The sequence below is a fragment of the Brachyhypopomus gauderio genome, unplaced genomic scaffold, assembly GCF_052324685.1.
Source record: "Brachyhypopomus gauderio isolate BG-103 unplaced genomic scaffold, BGAUD_0.2 sc61, whole genome shotgun sequence".
Taxonomy (NCBI): Eukaryota; Metazoa; Chordata; class Actinopteri; order Gymnotiformes; family Hypopomidae; genus Brachyhypopomus; species Brachyhypopomus gauderio.
Genome location: NW_027506882.1, coordinates 199,120 through 225,286, shown reverse-complemented (window position 1 = coordinate 225,286; position 26,167 = coordinate 199,120). Strand labels below are relative to the sequence as shown.

At 39.0% G+C, this 26,167-nt stretch overlaps 1 protein-coding gene and 1 long non-coding RNA gene across 3 annotated transcripts in view; one reads left to right on the top strand and one right to left on the bottom strand.

Moving 5' to 3' along the window:
• The window catches only part of fer (fer (fps/fes related) tyrosine kinase), a 44,968-nt gene extending 36,767 nt beyond the window's left edge, over nt 1–8,201 (top strand). For both annotated transcript variants that reach the window (XM_076988291.1, XM_076988292.1), the window contains exons 17-19: nt 6,412–6,566; nt 6,793–6,915; nt 7,104–8,201. In XM_076988291.1, coding sequence (XP_076844406.1) covers nt 6,412–6,566; nt 6,793–6,915; nt 7,104–7,240 — 415 coding nt within the window. In that variant the 3' untranslated portion in view covers nt 7,241–8,201. The remainder of the gene's footprint in view (nt 1–6,411; nt 6,567–6,792; nt 6,916–7,103) is intronic.
• Nucleotides 8,202–25,213: 17,012 nt separating this feature from the next.
• LOC143489358 (uncharacterized) lies at nt 25,214–25,881 on the bottom strand. Its single transcript, XR_013124661.1, has 2 exons — nt 25,565–25,881; nt 25,214–25,344 (listed from the first exon to the last, which is right to left on the bottom strand). It is a non-coding gene; the product is annotated as an uncharacterized LOC143489358 (long non-coding RNA).
• Nucleotides 25,882–26,167: the final 286 nt, after the last annotated feature.

Sequence of the window (26,167 nt, the reverse complement as noted above, 5' to 3'; positions counted from 1 at the left end):
TTATAAATAATATGTATTTTTGTTTGTTCCTAATTATTAGGCCTAATTATTGGGGGTCCTTCACTAGACAAAGCCAAATGAAAACATGACCATAGTATTAAAACACATCGCGTCTACTATGTGCAATGTACCTACACAACTTCTTCATTTAACCACCAAATGAGTCAGTTAGAAGTCCAAACATCACAATTCATTCACAATGTCAGCTAATTATTAATAGCTGAATACTTTTTTATTATAAACATACCTAGCAATTCGCTGACAATATCCTGCGATTCCATTCTTTTCGCTTGTAAAACCTCACGGTAGTGCTGGCTAGGAGCTGCCACACGAGCTAAAAGCTCACGAGACATCATCCACGCAGAACTGACATACGAGGACCAGCGAGAATACCCTGAGACCATTGGAGCACGCCCCCACCATTCTAATTTCAAATATGATTGGTTGATTAAACTGCCAATCCATAATTAAAGCTCTTAAATGTAAAAGGCAAGGGTATGCGACAGATAAACAGAAGTTCCTGGGGGAGGTCCTTTCTCTGTTTTACCTAGAAACAACAGTGTGAAATATTGATTGGTTGATTTTTATTTCACCACTGAGGTTTTTTTTTTTCCAGCACAAGCATGAAAAGTGGATTTAAAAGCCGATTTAGAGGTAAAATACAAATTATTGGTGAAGCGTTATTAACATATATTACTTATAATAGATAAAGCATCTTTTTCAGATAAGGCTTTGAAGGCCCTGACTGTTCGCCACTGGTAACTCTAATGTGTTCCACAAAGGCACTAACTTGAGGAGACTGTCAGCCAATACATGTAGCTACAACTTGACACCAACTTAATCATCATATATTGCTAGTGTGTACACTCAGAGTTTTAACTGGTTTTTAGTACTGCACTGTCACATTTAATAATTACGTCATACAAAATTATGCCTCCAGTTGTAACAGAGATTACACATTACACAAAGAAGTCAAAAGTATCTATACGGCAAACTTATCGCAACGTGTTTCCTCAAATTTGACTTCAAGTCCTTGTAGGCTTAAATGTCCACATGTTTTGGCAGACACAACTGACGGCGCATTATATAACTGTCCTTTTTACATGTTTGTAATGTAAACATTGGCTGTATGAGGCCAGGGATGCTAGGTAGGGTTTTCTGTGACTTTATTGGTAGAAAGTGGAGGAAGTTTGCATCTGCGATCACGTGACTGACCGGCTTCATTTGATTGGTCATTCATACTCTGGTGACGAGACATTGGTCAGTCTTCTCACGAATTATTTACAAAACTAAAGTAATGGTAGCACGTGGCACAAAACCGATTGTAAAAGTCGCGTTTTTCTCCCCACATATTTACTCAAGTAAAAGCAGAAGTCTTTCATATTAAAACAATATTAAATATTAAAACTGCTCTCACAAGTATATTTTTGTCTGTTCCTACGCGTTTTGTCTGCGTTCCTACCCACCTCTGGGGATAATGACGGGGCCAGAGTGGGCAACAAGTAGGGCCCTTATGGTTAACTGCAGACACCTGCTTTAGCCCCATTAGGGCCCATATGTGTCCCATGGGCAAATCTTTATAGGGCCCATATGAGTTGTGCAAAGGGGGCCCAAATACCAGCCCATCACTAACATGGGGCTCACAAGAATGTCAGCTCACATCACACTTTTGGAGCACAATTACTATAATGCTAGCTTGTCCAATGTAGGTCACTATGGAGTCATGGATGGCTTCAGGTGAGGTCTCTGCTGTACATAGTCAAAGTCAAATTTATTTATATAGCGCTTTTCACAACACATGTCACAAATCAGCTTTACAATCATATGGGTCCAGATCCACATATATGATGCAGATACATACCTAAAGCAACATTCAGTTGCTGTTCTTATTTTGCAAAACTGTTATGATAATACAGTCTTCAATGCTGTGCTCTTATCAAAGTAATGTCATTCACAGATGAGCTGTTTAATTATACTTACATACTTACAATTACACTTACATAAATATACTTACATTTAATTATGCTTACATATACTTATATTTAATTATACTTGCGTATACTTACAATTAGGTGTGGGCATAGATTAATTTTTTAAATCTAGATTAATCTCACTGAAATCTTGAAATTAATCTAGATTAATCTAAATTAAAATGGCTCATATGCGTGCTACCCAAGTAATGACTAAAAGTCAGTTTTTGAGATAGGGTTTCTTAATACAGAGGGTGCATTAGACTAGGGGCTCATCCCCTGTTTCCAAAATGCATCAATGACTGCTTGAGAAAGCTGTTCTACTTTGATACTTGAAGAAAAAAAACATGCTTAATAAAATGTAGGCTACTCGTGTTCAACGGTTTATTCAGTTAAACATGAATTTGTAAGCCTACATACTGTACATTAAAAGGGGTTGATAACATGTTTATTCAGCTAAACATGATATTTGAAATGTAAGCCAACATTTAGTACATTTAACCTCACGGACGTAATTTGGGGGGACTTTTTCAAAAGCCGGTTTTGGTCCTCAACAGTTTTAACGGTTAAAAAGAAATATTTAAATAGCGACGAATCTAGCGCTACGACCATGCAGAAAACGGCCGCTCCGAGCTCCGCTCCGGTAACACTTTACGTTCCTAAAAATGAATTTTCCATGAAGCAAACCTGGCGACTTCGTGGCTGCATCCATGTAAAAACACGTACGATTTGTAATTCACAGGTTTAAAAACTCGTTCTCGCCCCTACTGTGCAATTTGGTTAGGAATCCAGCCGAGCTAAACTATTAAGTTGAAAGTCATCATAGTTTGCTTACCCATTTTGACCCAGTTCCCAACCCAACTTGAAGAATAGATTAACTGCGATAATTTTTATATCGCCCGATAAGCGTATCAAATTAACGAATGCCGTTAACCACTACTTACAATCCTAATAAAAATGTTTTATTGAAAACATACATGAATTAATTCAATAATAATTTGTACATAAAATCCAAAAATGTCCATAAAACCTGTCAAAATTCTTCACTGAGTGTTGCTGGGTTTTGTAGTTTCACATCTTGCAGAGAGAGAAACACAGAGGGAGGGGAGAGGGGACAATTTTAATCAAAGCAGTCACTGTAGATGATCTAAACCACTTTTTGCAATGAAAAACATGCTTCTCTGTGTACATAATTTGTGTTAAATAGGGCTGGGTATCGATTCAAATTCCAAGAATCGATCCGATTCTGAAGATTAAGAATCGATTTATTTCGATTTAATCCGATTTAATCGATTCGATCCGATTCGGGGTTTAGTGTTATTAAAAATGTATTTGAGCCGTTTCCTGACTATGTACAAAAGCAACATGTTAAAACTAGTATTATATAGATATTAATCAGCAAATAGTTACTGGTAGTTGGTAGTTACTGATGGCTGGAAGACTGGTGAAAATGGTAATCATAAATCTACCTTCAAGAAAGGTAATCCAGGGCAATAAACAGAGGACATCTTCGAGGTGTCTATGTCTGCAACAGTGGACTCCTACTGGGACACTAACCAGTGCATTATTATTATGATTGAAATAATTAAGAATTCACCCAAAAGCTGGTGCTACCAAATGCATTTTTATTTTAAAAGTGCTCACACTTAATAAACTGAAAGTATAAAATGTAAACGTGTATTTTTCTTTAAAGTGCGAATATAAGAACAGAACTGTCATGTTACGGTCCCCGACCCCTCCCTTTTGGGCGTGTGTCTACGTCGTCTACGTCTACTCGTCTGTGTCTGTAGATCTCCGTGGGTGTGGGTGCGTCTTGTTATAGTCCTTCTCACCTGTGGCTCGTCTCGTCACGTGGGGTTTGTGTGTTCGCGCAGCGTCCTGTGCTCGTCGTTGTTTGAATCACACATGTTCTATGTAAACGTGTTTTATGTGCGCTGTCTGCGCTTCGGTAAATGTAATAAACGTAACGATTTTGAAAGTGCAAAGGATTCTGTCTCGTCCATCGCATTGCGCCCAACGTTACAAGAACATTTTAAACTTTTTTAAACTGTAAAAACACTGGGTAAACTGTCAGTGACATGGACTAACTGTAAATAGTCACTGACACTGGATAAACTGTCCTTCTGCTTTTAGATTTCCGATTTGACTATCGTCGTTACCGTCACTGTCCGACGCCATGTTGTTTTACAGTTAGTTAGACCGAGCGCGCCTGCGTGAATTCAGTGACGATGCGGGGGTAAAAGTTCACTAAAAAATCTATCTTTGGACGTACGAATCGATTATCAGATCATCATATGCGAATCGATTCTGAATCGGAAAATCGATTTTTTCAACACAGGCTTAGTGTTAAATCATAAATATTTACATTCTGAACTGATTAACAAGTTAACTAGCCCAGCTAGTTAAATAACTCTGGATCACAAGTTTAACTGAAACAGCATGCACGTTATGCCATGAAACATAACATTAGGCATATTTAATGCCGCTTCTGTTTAGGACATGACTTACTATTAACTAAAAATTTATCACTTAATTACTAATAGTACAATTTTTTTTAACCAAAGACTTTAGCAAACCTTCTCTAAGCCTAACTAGCTAATTAGTGAGTGCTAAGTGTTTGCTAAGGTAGGTTATCTCACTAGCTTAGTCTAACTAGCCTAGCAACATCGAAAATGTGCACTTATGTCTTAGCTGATCTGGGTTACTATAGTTGGTTACTTGAATGGAAAACTACAGTTAACTATATCTAAATTAGTTATGTTGAAAATGTGTAAACTTAATGTTTAAAATATTTTAATGTATTTTTCACTGATTATTCAGTTTAGTCATTACAGATTAACTGCTTGTGTCTACCTTTCAGTACAAACAGCAGGTCTCTCGACCCTAAAACACCTATATCCTGGGTAAATAAGTAGAGTTTTAGGCTGGATTTTAAAATATCTACAGCAGGAGATGTTCCACAATTTTTTAATTCTGCCACAGAAAATGCTCGAGAATGAAGAATAATTTAAAGCACCTTTTTTTGAAGATCTGAAAAGAGGACTAATAAGGTCAAACATTGCTCTGAGAAATGCCATGAAGAAATTTAAATACAAACAATAAAACATTTAAATTAATTAAGTGGTAATCAGTGAAAGGAGGATAGAACAGGAGAGTTGCTTTCTTTTTTCTTGTTGGAACTGTTTATTTCAAGTTTCTTAGTGAGTCATCTTATTCTTAGGATAAATATAATCCTGATCCTATTGCTCAGTAATGAAAGTGAGTCCATAAAATGATTATAACTTTGAGCAAGATTGTAGCTTTTTACATAGAATGATGGGTAAATATATTAATCAGATTATAGGGAAGAGAGATTCCAAGATGCCAGTTACAAAGGAATGATGTGTGGTTTAAGATACCACGGACGTAATTTGGGGGGACATGCCCCCCCCCCCCCTCCACTTTTTCAAAAGCCCCTCCAGTTTTTACGGTTAAAAACAAATATTTAAATAGCGATGAATCCATGACACCCACCCTAACCCACATAAAGATGTAACTCATGGTAATCCTAGGTGTGACGCGCGGGCAGGGCGAAGGATGAGACACTGGAATCCTTGCTTCACAGATGGTCACTTTAATTTTAAACAGAGATTGCACAATAGCGCACGAGGAACACTTAAACATTCACACTGAAACATGTAGACTCTAGACAACAACGAGCACAGGACACTGCGCGAGCGCACATTAAATAGACAAACCTCATTAGCCCCACGTGATTACGAGACGAGTCACAGTTGAGACGAATTATCACAATACATAACCACAACCACGAAGATCCACAGATGCAGACGATGCACGTGGACAACGTAAACACACGCCCAAAAGGGAGGGGCCGGGGTCCTCAACGTGACACTAGGTAATACACATAAGCACATACAATGGACAGGTTATATACTAAAATAGTAACTCCATTAAATAATGCAATTTAATTATTTAACATTACACTGAGTTTAACATTTGCTGAGTTTTTCATTTTTTGCCTTATTGCTTATTAGTGTTATTGGACCTTTTTGTTTCCTTATTTGTAACAATTTATTTATTTTTTTGAAGTATTTCTGTCATATTTTAAGCATTTTCTGAATGTGATACTGAATTTTAAGTTCTGTAGTTCAGCCCCTGGGTTGAAGATTGTGTGGGGTTTGAGAGGGACACTCCTTACCATTATTGTTATTGAATCTTGCAAATTGTACAGATTGTTAAAAACCTATCCATCTCCCTCTCCCTTGTTGAGGCATTTCCCCAGCATTTAAGAATGGCAGCAAGAAACAGCTTTGAAGAAACTTAAGACCTAGCTGTAATAGGCAGGCACTGATTCCAGGTGTCACTCTGTGGTGAAAGTAGAACAAGCTTCTTCATAAATAGTATAAAGATCTTAAAGAGCAAAGGGGTTTTGTATCTTCAGGGACCTGGCTGCACGAAACTGCCTGGTGGGAGAGAACAACCTGCTGAAAATCAGCGATTTTGGAATGTCAAGGCAGGAAGATGATGGCATTTACTCATCATCCGGACTCAAGCAGATACCCATCAAATGGACTGCACCAGAGGCGCTTAACTATGGTAAAGACTTGTGTCCACCTAATAATTACAGGTAGTAGTGTCATTACTAAGCCTGACATCATAAACCTGACATTCAGGTTTGTAGAAGACTGCTGTGCTTTTAAACGTTTTCTTAATAACTAGTAAAATGCAAGCTGTTACATTGATACATTTAGTGAACCTAAATATCTAGTATATACGGTTATGCTAGTTTCTTGGTTGACACACATGCATGCACTTCTTCCAGGGAGATACAGCTCAGAGAGTGATGTGTGGAGTTATGGAATCCTGCTTTGGGAAACTTTTAGCCTTGGAGTGTGCCCATACCCAGGCATGACCAACCAGCAAGCCCGTGAACAGGTGGAGAAAGGTACAAGTATTTCCCAGCTTTCACACATAGCATAGGCTTAAGATTTGTCTGTTCATGATGAGCCTTTTACTTTGCATTAAAACGTTATCAACATTTTTCATTCTTTTAAAGATTTAGTACCTAAATCAATGATTGTGTTTTTGTTTCAATCCGATTTGTTTTAATCCCCCCCCTCACCCCGAATGAAGGTTATAGAATGTCTTGTCCACAAAAGTGTCCAGAAGAAGTCTACAAGATCATGCAAAGGTGCTGGGATTACAAGCCTGAAAATCGTCTCAAGTTTGCTGAAATTCATAGGGAACTACATTCAGTCAAGAAAAAATAGCCATAAATTAAAATGTGGGTAAGAGACCAAACCTTCATGCAGAGATTTTTGTCCCATACCCACAAATATCTAGAATGCTTATTTCCCACCAAGTGATCACTACTCTTATGACAGTAGTTAGTACAAGAGTACTTTTTGTTACATAATGACTATGAATTGCCTATGCAACAGCTGTTTAAAACCATTACCAAGACATGGGGTCTTGGTTTTGCACTGTTATGTCAAGGATATCAGTATTTCTACTAATCCTCCACAGTTCTATAGCTACTCCATGCCCTTTCATGAGTTCAATGAACTACAAGTAAATTCAGGCAGATGGGTAATGTGTAATGGCTTTGATGTGGATTAGGTAGAAGTGGAGGAAACATTCCATGAAGGAGATTGTTTGGCTTTTTTTTCTTCACCATATTACAAAGTTTTGGACAGTATGAATGGCTTTACAGTTACTGTAACAACAGATTGCTTATACCATATTGATCCTTAATTTGATGGAAGCCAAATAATGCATTGCCGCTAGAGCTGTTTCCTGTCTTTGAATCTCCACAGAAAACCATTTGGGTATAAATTACTCTGCCCTGAGTGGTTTGCTTCATGAAGATTGATGCTAAGGTATCAGTTTAATTTGGTAGCACCGCTTTCCTTCCAATATAGTCCTTTTTCTTTGGAAGGAATAAAACACTGCAGATTAATTTAAGTGCAATTTATGAATATTTGTAGTATTAAAAAAGTTGATTTTCAACAGTGTGGCCTTTATTTTAAACAGCCATTCAGTGAAGTTATTTTAAGTTGTTTTTTTGCACATAGCTAATTGAAACCGTTTCAGACATGCCCGATTTCTTTTCCTATGGTTCTTTGCTTTGAGGTTAATGCACATCATCTGGCATATGGGGCTGTTCTTGTTCCGGCATTGCTGTAGCTCCAATTACCTGGATTTATTATATATATATATATATATATATATATATATATATATATATATATATATATATATATATATATATATATATATATATATATATACACACACACACACACACACATTTAAAAATGTTTAAACCAAAGCCAATCTCAACCATAAGTTATCAATATGAAGATGATGCAGTTATTTGTGCAGAAACTTTATCTTATGATGAGACTTTATTTCCTTTGTAAGCCGAGTTTAGGCACTCTTAGTCATGTCAGGAAATCCAACCACCGTATGGGATCAATTCTAAAACGGAGTGAGCACTACTTTACCAGGTAACATTTTGTAAAATATGATGACCATCTGTACTGCTTTTCTAGCAGTATCCTTACACACAGTTTTCTCTAAATGCCATGTTGCATAACTTGTCATTTCCATTTGTCTAAAAAATTAATGGAATGACAGATTCTACAAGGTTTACTCTGAATAATTCCTTTTGTACTGTGTAAATATTTTATGTAGATTCTATATTGTAAAAATTTTCTAGGTGTTTAGGTTATTTTCAAATACTAAAACCAGATTAGAAAGTCAGTATCTCTTCTTTTTTCTTTGTCTAAATATCAATGTACTGTCTCCAATAATTTGACAGGCAACTGTGCAGCCAAGACACAGTAGTTTCCTCTATATTTTTGTCACAAATATATGGCCTTGGGTGCATGTGAAAGGGTTGGCCAAATGAAATGCATTTTCTATGTCACAACTGTCAAAGGTAATATTCGATGCCACTGTATTATACAGTTCCAGGTTCTTCTGTCAACTTAATATTTTCAGTGGTTTCTAATCACCAAGGTGATGTGACTAATGATTCATCTTGAAGTTGAGCTTACAACACTAAACCTACTGCTAAGTGAGCTCCTAAGCTTTGGCTTTAAATTTTAAAGCAAATGTTTTATTTTTTATTTATTTGAAATACTGTAATTCTTTTTTTTACCTTTTTATATTTACCATAACTCCTACTGTTAGTGTATTCATTAGCCAGTATTTGTTACACAATTTATTGAAATTTGTTTTCCAAAGAGACTGATCTTGCATATTCTTGTTTGACTTGCACAGTGTGACCCAAAATTGTCAATAATGCAATAATGTCACACATTATTGTGTCACTACATGTACTACAAGTTTGACAGTGATGTGTGAACCAGTCAAAGGTTTTTTTTTTTTATGTAATGTAAACCTATATGTGAATTACAACCTTAAGAGTAAATTCTATAACGTTTATACCTGAGTCTATATTTCTCTATGTAGTATTAAATTCAAATAGCTTGAATTTTCCCCCCAAACCACAGACCTTTTGAATATTATGACTGCACTTTTAGCCATGTTGGGGAAATAAGTAAATTTCCAGCCAAAATACTGTTAAATGAACATTTTAGATGTGCAACAACAAATACAAAAACAAACTAAAAAGAAACACACTACTCTTATTATGACTTTTTTTTTTTAAAGAAACACAAAAAATAGAACCCCCAAACAGACATGCAAATTGGTAAATGATTGCCAGTATTGACTGATCAGTTTTTCATGTCACCATATTTATATAGACTTGTCATTTCTGTAACACTTCTTGTAGTGTACCAGAAGTACCAGAACCCACAGTGTGTCTATTGTACACTTGCAATAAATTCACTTTTCAAATATTGTTTGCAGAAAATTTGGAACGTAGCCAAATAAAGCATTTAGAATGGATTGAGGAGGCCGTTCTCATATTTTAGAACTGGTTACAATCCAGTCTGGCAGATTTTCTAACAGGTGGAAGACTCACCAATTGTCAGCTATGTATACTGACATTGTCCCACAAATCTGTATCAAATCTTTCCCAAAGAAGAAACCCAGTATAAATACTGATGTCAGGCTCAGAGCCTGAACTTCAGCTCGCAACTCTGTACATATAAGATTGCATACAAGGACCTTCAAATGGCCATGGCAGAGTGACTTTATTGGCTTTAAAACAGACCACAAATGACTAACTGCCTCACTAACAGATAACCTAAACTCCTCCATTGCTTGATTTGAGGAAAACACCACCTTCCTGCTGGTTGTCAATTACGGCTGTCCACTCTGTGCCCGATATGCTCATGTCCTTAAGCATGGTCAATTCACACATGGAACCTTGTTCTGATCGCATAGCATACATGACCAGACCATGTAGAGTTTAGTGTGTATGAAGCTGTGTATGGTAATGTATACGAGATGTATGTATACGTGTGTGTGTGTGTGGTTGTGAGAGAGTTGTATGTATGCATGTGTGTGTGGAGCAGGGGCGGACTGGCATACATTGCTACCGGGGATTTCCCCGGTGGGCCGATGGGTTAGTGGGCCGCCGGTGGTCTAACTCAGCCCGTGGAGGAGCCACTGCCACACACTGCGGTCCCGGCCCGTAGTCACGCTGCTGTTTAACGGTGCCTATTACCTCCCCCGCTCCAGTCAGGCAAACCTGCTCAGCGCGGCCGCGGACTGGGCCTGTAAACACATGAACGAGTTGGACCGGGCCGCGGACTGGGCCAGCTGATGAGGGCTGACTGTATGCAGCGGAGATCAGAAAAAAAACCAACTTGTCCCAGAAACTCCGGGCCGGACTACGAAAACATACAGCAGTTTAAATTGTAGATAACATGTTATTTAAAATGTACTGCTGTCGCCTCTGCAACGTCTAAGGCACCATGTACAAATTACCTTAACACGGTTAACACGGACGCAAGTGGCGGTCTTAAAGGCACTGGTTTTTTTAAAGCTATTGAAATTCTTAGATTACCACTAACCACCACAAATAGGTAAGAGGAAGAAATACCCACGTTAGAGTTGTAGGTTGTTCTTTAGGATGCATTTTGCGTAAAACAACTTGTTTGGTCGTCTTATGATGGACTATTTAAAAGCCACTATGTGGCTTTGTAACCATATTATTGCTGGAATTAATATTGTCCATATGACAATAAACGCCGTCATATACACTACGTGCCATGTATAGATTCATATACAGTATATACACACACCACATATATATATATATATATATATATATATATATATATATATATATATATATATATTAGTGCTGTCAATTCCAGGTGCCGCGATTAAAAGTCCTCACCAGGATTTTGCTCAGGCTTCCTGGATTCCACTAATTTTACCTGGATTGCTAATTAGCTTGAGCAAAATAAAATCCTGGTGAGGGCTTTTAATCGCGGCACCTGGAATTGATAGCACTAATATATATATAGTGGGCCAGTCTGTCAGGAACTCCCGGGCCACTTTTTCTCCCCAGTCCGCCCTTGGTGTGGAGGGTGTATGAGAGAGATGCATGTATGTGTGTGTGGGTCCTAGCGCTAGACTCGCTAGATTCGTCGCTATTTAAATATTTCTTTTTAACCGTTAAAACTGTTGAGGACCAAAACCGGCTTTTGAAAAAGTCCCCCCAAATTACGTCCGTGAGGTTAAATGTACTAAATGTTGGCTTACATTTCAAATATCATGTTTAGCTGAATAAACATGTTATCAACCCCTTTTAATATACAGTATGTAGGCTTACAAATTCATGTTTAACTGAATAAACCGTTGAACACGAGTAGCCTACATTTTATTGAGCATGTTTTTTTTCTTCAAGTATCAAAGTAGAACAGCTTTCTCAAGCAGTCATTGATGCATTTTGGAAACAGGAGATGAGCCCCTGGTCTAATGCACCCTCTGTATTAAGAAACCCTATCTCAAAAACTGACTTTGTCATTACTTGGGTAGCACGCATATGAGCCATTTTAATATAGATTAATCTAGATTAATCTAGATTAATTTCAAGATTTCAGTGAGATTAATCTAGATTAAAAAAATTAATCTATGCCCACCCCTAATAAATACTTAACTTAATTAGGTTTAACGTGCTGGGAAATATTGAAATGGACCTTGAAAGTGACGTACAAATGCTTTAACTCCACCTTATAAAGGTGTATGAACCCTGCAAATATGACTTGGTTCATTGCGCTGAGGCGTGGCGCACGCGAAGTTACAAGATTCGAGAGGTTCACGAGCTCGCGAATCAACAGTGCGCGACGCCACCGTGATTACGTCATTTTCGCCGCTGATTTTAGTTTAGGCTTTTTTTTTTGTAAAAAAATTTAAGTCTAATGCACTTTGTCATTCTCACCGCTGTGTGCTGAGTAGCTGAACCGGAGCGGAGTTGCGCATGCACGGGTGAGTTTCTCCGCTGGCTTGCCTTTTACCGGTAATAAGCAAATGCACACGGTATGATAACCGTGCATTTTAATACCGTGGTATACCGTGAAACCGGTTAACGCTGCAACCCTATTTATAAGTCAATAAAAGAATTTTAAAATCACTACGGAATTTAACTGGGAGCCAATGCAGGGCTGATATGACTGGTCTGATATGATGAAATTTTCTAGTTCTAGTCAGAACTCTGGCTGCGGCATTTTGAACTATTTGAAGTTTATTTAGATTCCAATTTGAGCATCCTGACAGTAGTGAGTTACAGTAGTCTAATCTGGAGCTAACAAAGGCATGCACCAATTTTTCTGCATCATCCTGTGATAATGCATTTCTTAACTTGGTGTGACACCCTGAATGTGTAGTCACATTAAAGTAATTATTTATTTCATATTTTATTTGTATATTCTCATGGTTTGTGTATATATTTGTTATTGTATTGTTATTTAATGCTTCCAGCCCTGTAGGGGGAGCTAGACTCAAGGGGGCGGGCGCTAGACTGTGGCTTAGATGGGCAGCGGGAAATGGTTCTTAGATGAATCTGAGAACTCAAACCGAACACACTCATGTGTTGTTTGTTGATCCTGTTTCCCAGGTGGGTGAAAATGTGAAAGTGTACAGATATAAAAGTGTACAAAGTAGTATAGTAAGATTTGACGATTATATGTGTATGTGTGTAAAGATTAAACTGTGTTGAATGAGTTGCTATAGCCACATGCGTTGGCAGACGTTCAGGCTAGCTAGCGCTAACAATTTTAGCCTGCTTGTCACTAGCCTATCCCCCGTCCTCTCATTAGTATTAGTCACCCGGCAGTAACTGTGCGCCTCGCAATTGTGTTCACTCTGGTTAGTCATATATGTCCTAGCTATGTGCCTGGCTGCCGCCATTACACGCACGCGTTTTTCAGCAGCACTAGTAACTCTAGTAACCAGGTGCTTGGCTATCGCCATTTTGTATTAAAACTCTTGTTTCGGCAGTTATACATTTGAATATAATAAATGTGTTTAGATTAAATATGTGTAACAGAGAAAATGTGTAAATAAGGTTAGATTAAGCTGTGGTGAGTTTTTGAATTTTCTAAGTTAGTAATATTTTCTATAAAATTAGTCTATTTGGCTATGTTAAGCGAAGCTAGAGCCTCTGCCAAACGAGTGGTTGTTTTATTTTAGTGGTGGGCCGTTAACGGCGTTACTTAATTTGATACTCGGGCGATATAAAAATTATCGCCGGTAATCTATTCTTAAAGTTGGGTTGGGTTAAACTATGATGACTTTCACCTTGATAGTTTAGCTCGGCTGTATTCCTAAGCAAATTGCACAGTAGGGGCGTGTGTTTACATGGATGTGACGTGTGTTTACATGGATGCAGCCAAGAAGTCGCCAGGTTTGCTTCATGGAAAATTCATTTTTAGGAACGTAAAGTGTTACCGGAGCGGAGCTCGGAGCGGTCGTTTTCTGCATGGTCCTAGCGCTAGATTCGTCGCTATTTAAATATTTATTTTTAACCGTTAAAACTGCAGAGGACCAAAACCGGCTTTTGAAAAAGTCCCCCCCAAATTACATCCGTGAGGTTAAATGTACTAAATGTTGGCTTACATTTCAAATATCATGTTTAGCTGAATAAACATGTTATCAACCCATTTTAATGTACAGTATGTACACTGAAAAAAAGAGACTAGCCATGTCTTGGATTTATGTAAGCATTTTGAGTGTATCTAACACAACTGCCTCATGTTTTAAACAGACACGTAATTTTATTGTGTAAAAACTACACAACACACAGAGAGAGTAAGTTGCTGCTGAAGCAAAACAAATGTGTGCAACCAATGTCCACTATTGAATTGAGTAAATCCAACAAGTTCTTTTTTTCAGTCAACTGAATAAACCGTTGAACACGAGTAGCCTACATTTTATTGAGCATGTTTTTTTTTCTCTTCAAGTATCAGAGATGGGGACTCGAGTTTGGGACTCGGACTCAAGTCGCATATACAGTGACTTCAGACTCGACTTAGACTTGCATTCAAAAGACTTGCAACTCGACTTGGACCGTGATTTGAGACTCGTGAACAATCTTTTATTTGTAATGTTCTTTTGTGTTTCATTTGACAACCTTTTTGTGGTGATTGGTGTTATATCACTTCAGACCACTAGGTGTCAGTAATGGAATATGGAGCATGAGGTAGCAAAGCAAGGAGGTAATGAGATAGCACGAGGCGTCATAGGCATTGACAATGGTTCCTGTAAGGCACAACGATTAATAAAGATAAAAACTACAAAGGACACATTGAATTCAGTTCTTTATTAAAAAAGAACATAACATGGTACCAGGAGTGAAACTTATATGAACACGGAGTCTGAGGCTGGAAACGGATTGTGAATCGCGACATGGCAGACGGACTGAAGCCACCGGAGCACCTGAAGTTGACCGGGAATGTCGACAACAATTGGCGCGCTTTCCAGCAGCAATTTCGACTGTACCTGGAGGCTGTGGGACTGGATACGAAGTCGGATGCCAGAAAGGTAGCGTTATTACTTACGATAGCTGGACCACAAGCTGTGGAGGTTTACAATACTTTCAGTTTTGACGAGGAAGATGACAGCACGAAACTGGACAAAGTGTTAAGCAAATTTGAGGCTCATTGTTCTCCTAAAAAGAATGAGACGTACGAAAGGTATGTGTTCCGCTCTAGATTGCAGCAGCAAGGGGAAAGTTTTGATAGTTTTATAACTGACCTAAAAATAAAATCACAGTCATGCAACTTTGGAACACTGAGGGACTCTATGATAAGGGACCAGATTGTGTTTGGCATTGAGGATAAAAAGGTCAGAGAAAGGCTACTAAGGAATGCAGAGCTGACGCTAGAGGAAGCCCTTAAGATTTGCCATGCAAGTGAATTGTGCCAAAAACACGTAAAGACATTCAAGGAAGCTGGAGCTGTCACTGTGAGTGTCACAGATAGTGTGGATGTTGATGCTGTCTTCAGATCAGAAAAGGCACATCACAGTCTACGCAACAAACAGAAGATGGACACATTCGCCTGCAAAAGATGTGGCACACAGCATAAACCAAGACATTGTCCTGCTTTCGGTAAGCAATGCAACAATTGTCAGGGCAAGAACCATTTTGCTAAACAGTGTTTTTCAAAACGAAAGGAGAAACAGAGGGGAAAATCTGTTAGCATTGTGGAGGACACTGATTTGGCTGACACATTCTTTGTTGGCATGGTGAATTGTGATAAAGAAGCAAGAGAGAAAATAAATGCTGTAAAGGAAGATAAATGGATTGCACCACTGCAGATAAATGGGACTATAGTCACACTAAAACTGTATACTGGTGCAAAAGCAAACTTAATCAGCATGTCTGACATTGCAGCAATGAAAGAAAAGCCCAAGATACAAGGAAAAACACTTGCACTGACAGATTATAATGGACAGAGCATTGAGTGTTTAGGTACCTGCAAGCTAAAAGTCACTGTGAAAAACAAAGTGCACAAGCTACTCTTCTCAGTTGTTCCTGGAGGACTTGATTCACTGCTTGACGATAGAGCCTGTGAGGATCTGAAGCTTGTAAAAAGAGTATATCAAATTAACACTGATGTGACTGCTTCACCTGACTCTGTCGACTCAATAGTGCAAAACTTTTCGGATGTCTTCAGAGGATTTGGTGTGCTGCCATATTCATACAAGATACAACTCAAAGAAAATGCACAGCCAGTTGTGCATGCGGCTAGAAGAGTTCCAGTGGCATTAAGGGACAGTCTGAAGAAAGAACTAGAATGAATGACTACACTTGGTGTGATAAGAAAGATTGAGGAACCAACTGATTGGGTCAACTCCATGGTATGTGTAAAGAAAAAGAATGGAGATTTGCGAGTTTGCATGGATCCAAAAGATCTCAATGAAAACATCAAGCGTGAGCATTATCAAATTCCCAAGCGTGAAGAGATAACCAGTGAAATGGCGGGAGCTAAATACTTCTCGAAACTTGATGCATCACAGGGGTTTTGGCAACTTAAGTTGGATGAAAGTAGCACTAAATACTGCACTTTTAATACACCCTATGGCAGGTACTGCTTCCAAAGATTACCATTTGGAATTATATCTGCCTCAGAAGTATTCCACAGAGCGATGGAACACATAATTGAAGGCCTAGATGGAGTAAGAGCTTATATTGATGACATCCTTGTGTGGGGTGCCACACTTCAAGAGCATAATCTGAGACTGGAAAGAGTGCTTGGACGAATACAAAAAAATGGACTTAAGCTCAATAAAACCAAATGCCAGTTTGCTGTTCAGGAAATTGTTTTCCTTGGTGACAAGATCTCTGCACAAGGAATAGAACCTGATCAGGAGAAAATTGATGCAATACTTTACATGCCTCGACCGACAGACAAGGCAGGCATACTACGTATAATGGGAATGGTGAACTTTATAGGAAAATTCATTCCAAATCTGTCGGCAAAGACATCATGCATTCGTGAGCTCCTGCACAAGAGCAATGACTTCAAGTGGTCATCCAACTGTGAAGATGAGTGGCAAAGGCTCAAGAGCACACTGACCACTGCGCCTGTATTGACATTCTTTGATCCGGCAAAGAGAGTTAAAGTGTCTACAGATGCGTCTAAGGATGGGATTGGTGGAGTACTTCTACAGGCTGAAGGTGAGCATTGGAAACCAGTGGCATACGCATCCAGGTCCATGACGGAGACAGAATGCAGGTATGCCCAAATAGAAAAAGAATGCTTAGGATTAGTTTTTGGGCTAGAAAAGTTCCATAGCTACATATACGGCCTTCCTACATTCACTGTAGAGACTGATCATCGCCCACTAGTTGCTATCATCAAAAAGAATCTCAATGAGATGTCGCCTAGAATACAGCGAATGATGATGAAAATGCAAAGATATGATTTTGAACTTATCTACACACCAGGAAAACACCTAATCCTTGCTGACGCACTGTCAAGAGCACCCACAAAGTGCTATGTAAGCACAACTGAAGACGACATTGAAAAACACATTAACATGGTATCTGGTACACTCCCTGTGTCAGACACAAAGACCAGGCAGATCGCTGAAGCAACAGAAAGAGACACAGAACTACAACGTGTCATTGATAACATGCAGAATGGATGGGCCACAGGCTCATGTCCACAGTTTTACCACATAAGAGGTGAGCTGAGTGTGGTGAAGGGGCTGTTATTGAAACAAGATAGGATGGTTATCCCACAGGAGTTAAGACAGGATATAATGAACAGGGTTCATGAGGGACACCTTGGTGTTGAAAAATGTAAGAGAAGGGCGAGAGAGACTGTGTTCTGGCCTGGAATGAATAAAGACATTGACCAAATGGTAAGCAGATGTGAAACATGCCAGAAGTTCAGAAACAAGCAAATCAAGGAGCCCATGACTATAAGTGACATACCAATAGCACCATGGTGTAAAGTAGGAATGGACTTGTTCCATTTTAAAGGAAAGAACTACCTAGTTATCATTGACTACTATTCAAATTATCCTGAAATGGCTTTACTGTCGAGCATTTCGTCCAACTGTGTAATAACACATGCAAAATCAATCTTCGCCAGACATGGCATTCCGCAGATAGTAATGAGTGATAATGGACCGTGCTTTAATAGCAAGGAGTGGCAAGACTTTGCAGAAACATATGACTTCAAACATATAACGTCTAGCCCTCTTTATCCACAGTCCAATGGTAAAGCTGAGAAAGGAGTTCACATTCTGAAGCAACTCCTAAAGAAAGCAGCTGATAGCAACTCAGATCCGTATCTTGCTCTACTTAGCTACAGAGCATCACCATTGGAGTGCGGGCTATCCCCTGCAGAGCTACTCATGAAAAGGAAGCTTAGGACAACACTACCAAGTTGCTCAAAGCAAAAGAAACATGCTAAGATGGAACAGAGGCTAAAGCTGCAAAAGATGAAGCAAAAGACTTTCTATGACAGGACAGCCAAGCAGCTTCCATCACTGTCAAGGGATGACCCAGTTAGGATCGAAGGTCCTGAAGGATGGACTACCAAAGCCACTGTTCTTCAAGAAGTTGCTCCACAATCCTACACGGTGAGAACTGGAGAAGGACAGATCATCAGACGGAATCGGCGCAGTCTTCTAAAAACACCAGTGACTGTCACTGACCAAGAGTCAGGCAATGCACAAACTGAGTCTGAATCGACGTCTCCGTTTTCTGCAAGTTGCAACACAGACACAGACACTGAGGCTCAAATGAAAACACATACTCCAGATGAAGTAATCATAAGAAGATCTGCAAGGGCAATAAAGAAACCTGAAAGACTGAATCTATAAAAAAAAAAAAAAAAAGTTTGGTTAATAGGCATGTTTATGATGTCTTGAGTAATGTTCAAGTTTCATGTTATGCAGGATTGTTTAGATAAAGAATGGTAGGTTAATGACTTACTTTGCACTGTGAGTAAGGTAACTTTTATAAAAAAAAAAAAAAAAAGGTCTAGTGGTTAGTTACATGTTCATTCACCTGTCAAGTATGTACTTTAAAGAAAGAGGGATGTGGTGATTGGTGTTATATCACTTCAGACCACTAGGTGTCAGTAATGGAATATGGAGCATGAGGTAGCAAAGCAAGGAGGTAATGAGATAGCACGAGGCGTCATAGGCATTGACAATGGTTCCTGTAAGGCACAACGATTAATAAAGATAAAAACTACAAAGGACACATCGAATTCAGTTCTTTATTAAAAAAGAAGAACATAACACTTTTCTCCGCCTTTCTGTATGCTTTTTACTTCCCGCTGACGTAACATTTTCGGCGCGAGGGTCCGCGCCGGTCGCGACGCGTCAAGTATTTCCCAAGTGACCGTTGCGCGCGACTCCGCACATCCTGCGAACCTGGCGCTGCGCGCGCCGCAAAACATCGCGATCATGGCGGCGCTGGTGAGGACGCTCGCTTCTGTTCCACCATTCATAATAAGTTTTGGGTACAAAACAAGTACAAGTAGCAAATAGAAGAGCAGCAAACTGCAGCGTGTGTGGCATAAAAATTAAAAAGAAATCTAGGATTGTTTTTATTATTCTCTGTCAGTGAGGCTAAGTATGCTGAGCGTGCTTTAGCGAGTGCCCCTTTTGTATTCAATAATGCTATCCTTCCAGGCACAGTGAAATAATTCCAACTTAGTAGATTGCCATTTCCGCTCTAATTTACGTGCTATTTGTTTTAAGTTTCGAATTTGGTCAGTGTACCACGGGCCGAGCTTTTTGGATCTAGCCTTTTTATACAGTATTTGAGTGGAGCTACTGTATCTAGAGCTGATCTGCAGGTATTCTCTAAGCAGTCGGTTAGACTATATAACTCTCCTGGATCGGATGGCAAATGAGCTAAAGCAGTTAGGGTTTCAGGGAGGGTTTCAATAAACTGTGTTGCTGTTGATGAATTTATCAATACAACAATAATAACAACAATATAATGCTTTTCAAGCACTATAATAACAATAAATACAATGCACATTTTTACTCCATATATCTTTATAACCGATTAGACCAATTGTGCTGTTAGCTTGTGATGTTAGTGTTGTAAGTGTATCTTTAGCACCTCCTATTTGGTGATTTTGTAAATAGTCAGTGACATCACAGGAAGTAGGAAGCTCATGGATGTTTTACATGTGTTAGATCAGAGCCGTATCCACGATTTTCCTGAACTTTAACCTTTCCCATGATTCGTAGCTGAATCCGGTTGTTGGTTTCCGGTTGTAGTGTTTACATTATGAGCGAGTCAGAAAGTGGACGTTCGTTGCTGCTTTATTAAAAATACACGGCCAATAATACTAGGTGGCTGCACAGTACGAACGTTTAAAAAAGTTGTGGTGACTGTGTTTTACCAGTGCCCCACCCCTCAACGCTCTCAGAGTGGGTTGATAACATGAAGCTGTGGCCTGAAGTTAGCGATATTGATATAGTCAATTACTTCGTCTTTCCCGAAGGCGTAGATGGCGAAGAGCTACGGAATTATAAAAGCACAGAGGCATACAACTACCTTTATAGCAACAAAATAGGAAAGGTATTGTATAAAAAACATGGTGATTTCATTTTTTTTAAGCTGAGGTAGAGCCAAGTGAGACCGTGAGCCGAGGTAAACATCAGGCGTGGGTAATGCTGAGGGAGAGTGGAGTAGTGGAGACAGTGGGTTACTCGTGCATTGCAGAACGTATGTTGTGAAACATTGAAAAACAATAAATTATATGTATAATATCTCGTTTGTTTGTAGTTTTACTTTTACTATAACTATTTGTAGATCCGTTTGGCTCATGCGAACTTTTCGTCTCTTCTTTTGGGGTGGTCTATCGTAACCCAAATACAGCTCCGGGTCAGGATGCAGCTCTGTAGGCTTCTTTTCAACAAAGTGAAACGAGCAAACATATATCCTCTTCGGATGGTATTTCAGTTTTAAAACTGCAAGCCACGCTAGGCTCCTTCCCTTCGGTATGGAATGCAAAGCAAAACGTAGTTACTTGGATATCCCCGCATGATCATGATTGAGCCGCGGACATTTTTTTCCGGTCGCGCTGTCTGTCAGGTTCACAATACATGACTTTTCAGTCGTCAGGTTTTTGTGCCGTTCGCACTACACTGGTTGTGCTGTAATCGCAAGTCTTTCAGTTGTTGTGGCTTTCACACTACATGACTGATCGGCGACGCGGGCTCACAAAGACTCTCAGTCGCCGACCGGGCTAGATATTAAACATGCTAGATATCTGCCGGTCGTCTGCGATGAGTCGGCGATGGCTCGGCGAGCGTCTTTCAGCAGTTCACACTACAGGACTGAGCGAGCGACGAGTGATCGCCGATTTGCCTCCGACCACAGTTTCTGTCGGCGATCTACAAAAAACAGTCGGCGACTGAAAAACCAGCCTAAGATCGTGTAGTGTGAACCGGGCATAAGCGAGGTCAGTGATCGTAAGCGCGCTGTAAATAAATCGCTGTTTTAATCGGTTTGTAGGAGGTTCTTCCCAGAGTTTTGGTAATATGACATAATTGAATGTCCACTTTCTCTCATCCCGTTAGAAGAACTCGCATTTCGTGCTCCTGTTTCTTTTTGAGCCTGCTTGAATTTTAACTTCGCATTTGGACCATTCAAAAACATTGTGGGACTGTTCAAAAGATATTAATAGATACGTGGACCGTTACATTATATTCTTGTTTATTGTTTCCTGACGTTTCATCCCAGTCTGTACAGTTGAAGGTAGTTTTTAAGGGTCCCAAGACAACGTGTTGGTCCGATGAACCATGATCACGGCGGGCACTAGCCACATGGTAAAACTAGCGCACATTTCTTGATCACAAGATGTAGGTTAATTGCATTAAAAAATACAGACGATTTAAATTTGAATATCTTTGGACTGGCTTGATCAAATTTGACAATTAAGGCATCTTTTTTGTTATATTGTGCTGCATCTAATAAAATTATTTTAAATGTGATTAAGTAATGTTGAAAAAAATATCCAAGTTACTACAAAAGGAGCCGGACGCGGACAGTGTTTACGAAGCTGCTGGTGTTCAAAGCATATACTTTCCAACAACAACTTCAATTTTTTGAGTTGTTATGGCACCCGACAAGGGAACATGTCGAGCCTGAGCTCATACTTGAAGCACGTAATCGGTATCAAAGCCAGTTTTATTCGTCTCACTAGCAATGTTTTGGTTAGCGATGCTGAAACGCTAGCGAGACCGGAACTAATAAACCGGGGAACGGAAATAGTGAGACGTCATGGCAACCCCCATTGGGATTCCAGGAAAAAGGTGGATAGAGAGAGAGTCGCGACAACGGAAGTTCAAAACGCTTGATGGTCACATGATTCACGGAGACTTCAGATAGTTCCAGGAAGTTCAATTTGAGCGCATAAACACAGAGACAGAACTGCGATTTGAGGATTATTGTGAACATATAACGACCAACTTTAGGCTAATTTTAGAGCACATTGCTGTTTAATGCTTTGATTGTTTTATAATTGTTATATATTACGTTCATTTATATATTTAGAGGGACAGGAAGGGGTGAGAAATTCAGATTAGATTAATTTTCTAACATTAACATATCTTTAAATCATGGTAATTTCTGTAATCCCATGGTATTGGTGACCTAAGTAATCTAAATGACTAATGTACATTTTCTGACAGAAGGAAAATTTTCTTTGACTTCATTGTGCAGAAATATGCTTTAAAAGGGTACATTAAAACACATTACATTTACATCCAGACAGTATATGACATATTAAAATACATTGATAAATTATATATATCTTGTCTTTTTAATACACACTTATTTACAGCAATTAATTCATTAACCTCCTAAGACCCGAACTCTTGCATGGCATGCATTTTTTATTTCTCTTTGATATTTGGGTTAATTGGCACCTGATTAGTGTAAAAATTAAGAATTATCTTTTTACATAATGTAGTTTCTGAGAAAAATGATGTGCACATATGAGGACTTTCGTTTTATATTTCGATAGAACACAATGAAGTTGCAATTAGTAATGATGTAAAAAACATTTATTATGTGCCTGAACACAGCAGCATTTTTTTGCCTATGAGCAAAACAGAAGTAGAAACAACATTTGTGTCCCTTTGAGCTATAAAGCTCATATGTAGTGCTGCTTGAACAAGAAGACAAAGTAAAAAACATAGTTTTGTATTTACTGTTCTTTTACTTTTCTGCATGAACAATTGCATTTTATTTACATTCCAAAACTGCTACTTCAAAAGTTTTTTTTTTTTTTTCCCCTGTGGGAATGTGTTTACACACATGAGTGAAATGCTGTGTAACAGTTGCGATCTCCATGTAAGCACAGGAACACCTTGCATATAACACTCTACACTTGAGTTTTTCCTGAACAGCCTTTTGCTCTGGCATTTGTGCACTGGCCCTCCTGCGGAATGAGACACTGCCTTCACTGGACGCTTTTCCCTTGGACTAACACATCTTGGTCATCCTGTTCTGAAGCGTCAGAGATGTCATTGGCATGCTGAGCCAAGAACTTCATGGCCGCTTAGATTTGAAAATCAGGGGGCTGCAGGATGTTCTTCTTTGGCGTGCCACATATAGTCAGGTCTTTGTGGTACAGTAGCCAGCTGTTGGCTAAAGCCAAATCTGTGAAGTGCATTATCATCTGCAGCATCCATTTCTTTGTACAGCCACTCATAATTCTATCTGCAAGGTCAACTCCACCCATCTTAGAGTTGTATTGATGGATGATATTTGGTCACGAGATGGTCACATTGTTTCAGCTTTTTGTCCCATCTCTGGCAGTTGCCTTCTGCCCACTCATGCTCAAATGGGTCCTCCTCACGCTCAAACTGGGCTTGATTTGATGTTAGTGGAGAACATCACATCACATCCCACGCCCTTCTTTAGACTATTCTTGATGGCTTACATTTACATTTATGGCATTTGGCAGACGCCCTTATCCAGAGCAACTTACAATTTTATCTCATTTTTATACAAGTGAGCAATTGAGGGTTAAGGGTGCTCAGGAGCATCTCAGTCATGGCATCAGGTCTGGGAATCGAACCCACGACCCTCCGGTCACAAGACCAGTTCTCTAACCACCAGGCCATGACTGCCCTATGGCTTGGTCCTGGTGTTGTCTCTTCAGGGTTTGAGATATCAGCCTGCTCTTGCCGTGTTCGAGAGTGACGTCTAGGAGTGCGTGATCTGGCAATGTCACGATCTGAATGATATTCTTCATATTTATCACGGTGACGTGTACGTCCCCTGGTAAGCTGAGAGGGCTGTGGAATGGGATCATTACACCCACTACTGTCCCCCTCACTGCTGCTTGGCTCTTGTTGTGGGGCTGATATTCAGTATCCCCCACAAAATCATCAGTGTCTGACAAATCTTCCACCTCTGAGTTGTCTCCACTAAATAACTCCAGTGCTTGTGATAGAGAATAACACTCTGGAAAAAAAAACAAAAAAACATAATGAGAAAAAAATCTAATTAAAAAATATGTAGATTTATTTATAAAACATGCTATATCTGCTTGTACTGTAGTAAACTATATTTTTTAACCTAAAACATCCCAAAATTCTGTCACTCACATTATGTTGTTAGCATATATGACATCCTATCAACTGAACTAAGTCCGCAAGTCCACATATGTGTAAGTCATGTTTAGCGTCATGGTAAATAGTTAAAAGTTGCTAACTTTTGTAAAATTTGACGTTCATAACAAACATTGAACGCTTTTATACATATCTGAAAAAGAATCAGCCACAAAATCTGATCAATTTGTTTACCTGGTCGACGTTTGTATCGGGAGTTCCCATCCGAACTTTTGGGTGTGTTGTCCGCCATTGTGAAAAAAAACTGTAATGTGTTATACACTTCTGCCACCACTAAGGGGCAGTATAACGTCCTCGTAAGCGGACACCAGAACATTGTGGAGCAAAATTTAGCGCTGTGGTCTAGACAACCCAAAATGTTACGTCCACGCATGTGGATGGAAGGTCCTAGGAGGTTAAATAAATCTCTAATAATCTCAAATATGAATATCATGTCAAGCAGTTTTTCTGGGTCCTTTCCTCCGTGTTGTTTGTGTAGTGTCCACCATGGTTTGCTGTGTTGCATGGGGATGCTCCAATCGAGCAAAAATGTATGGTTTCCCCACTGATACTGAGAGGAGAAAAAAATGGTTGTCTCAACTAAGCAGGAGCAATCTTACCCTCACTAAAGATTACAACAGCAAATATATATGTGAGGTAATCATCAAACACTGCATTTGCACTTTTCACAATAAACACACTATTGGAAAGCTTAATGCCTGATTTATTAAAATACAGAATAGTGAACAAAAAAAATCAAAGACTCCAGACAGACTCGGGTGCAGGGTGAGGGTGCTATCTAGTTGCAGGCTCCATTGAATCCCCTATGGTTCTTTGGCTTAAAAAGATAGAGGAGAAAAAGACAGCAGAAAATGATTATTATGAGTATTGATGTGATATGAATTTGAACTTGTTGCACATCCTTGGTTGTTTTTTATACGTGTAATGAGTGTATACGTATCCAGTAAGTGTGTTCTCTAATACTGTGTATTCACCCACTATGGGATATGTATATGGGTAGACAAAACTGAGTTGTCATATGTGAGGAGTAAACTCACATCACTCTGCAGGCACATTTTGAGGCAGACCAGTTCATCAAAACCAAACAGGGCAAGACTAGGCTGAGAGCAGATGCTGTTCCCACCATTTTTGTGCATCACCCCGCACTCAGAAAGAGGAAGCCCCCTGCACTACGATGCACCACTGGACCTGTAAAGACAGGGCCCATAGCTGCTGATCACAGCTATAGTGTTGACACAGGTATAATAAGTATGAACTCCTAATAATTATATTATTTCTTTAAGTGATAGAATATTTAAAACTTAATCACACTAAATAGTATACGTCTTTTATATCCAGCAGTTTCAAAAACTGAGGAAATATGTTAATAAAATAAAATATAAATAAATAAAACGAAATAAAAAGGAAAATAAAATAAATAAAAGGATAAATAAATAAAATAAAAGGAAATAAAATGTTAGCTGGTACTCCAAAATGGATATCTTCATTTTACCTCCTCGACCCAACACACTCTACAATCACACTCAAATGTTATATTTAACCAATACTAGCTACCCCGCAAAAACATTGCGTTTAGGTGAAATGGCATTAAGAGAGGAATTTACAATTAATAGGCTGTCGGTCGTTAATGTGAAATCTCG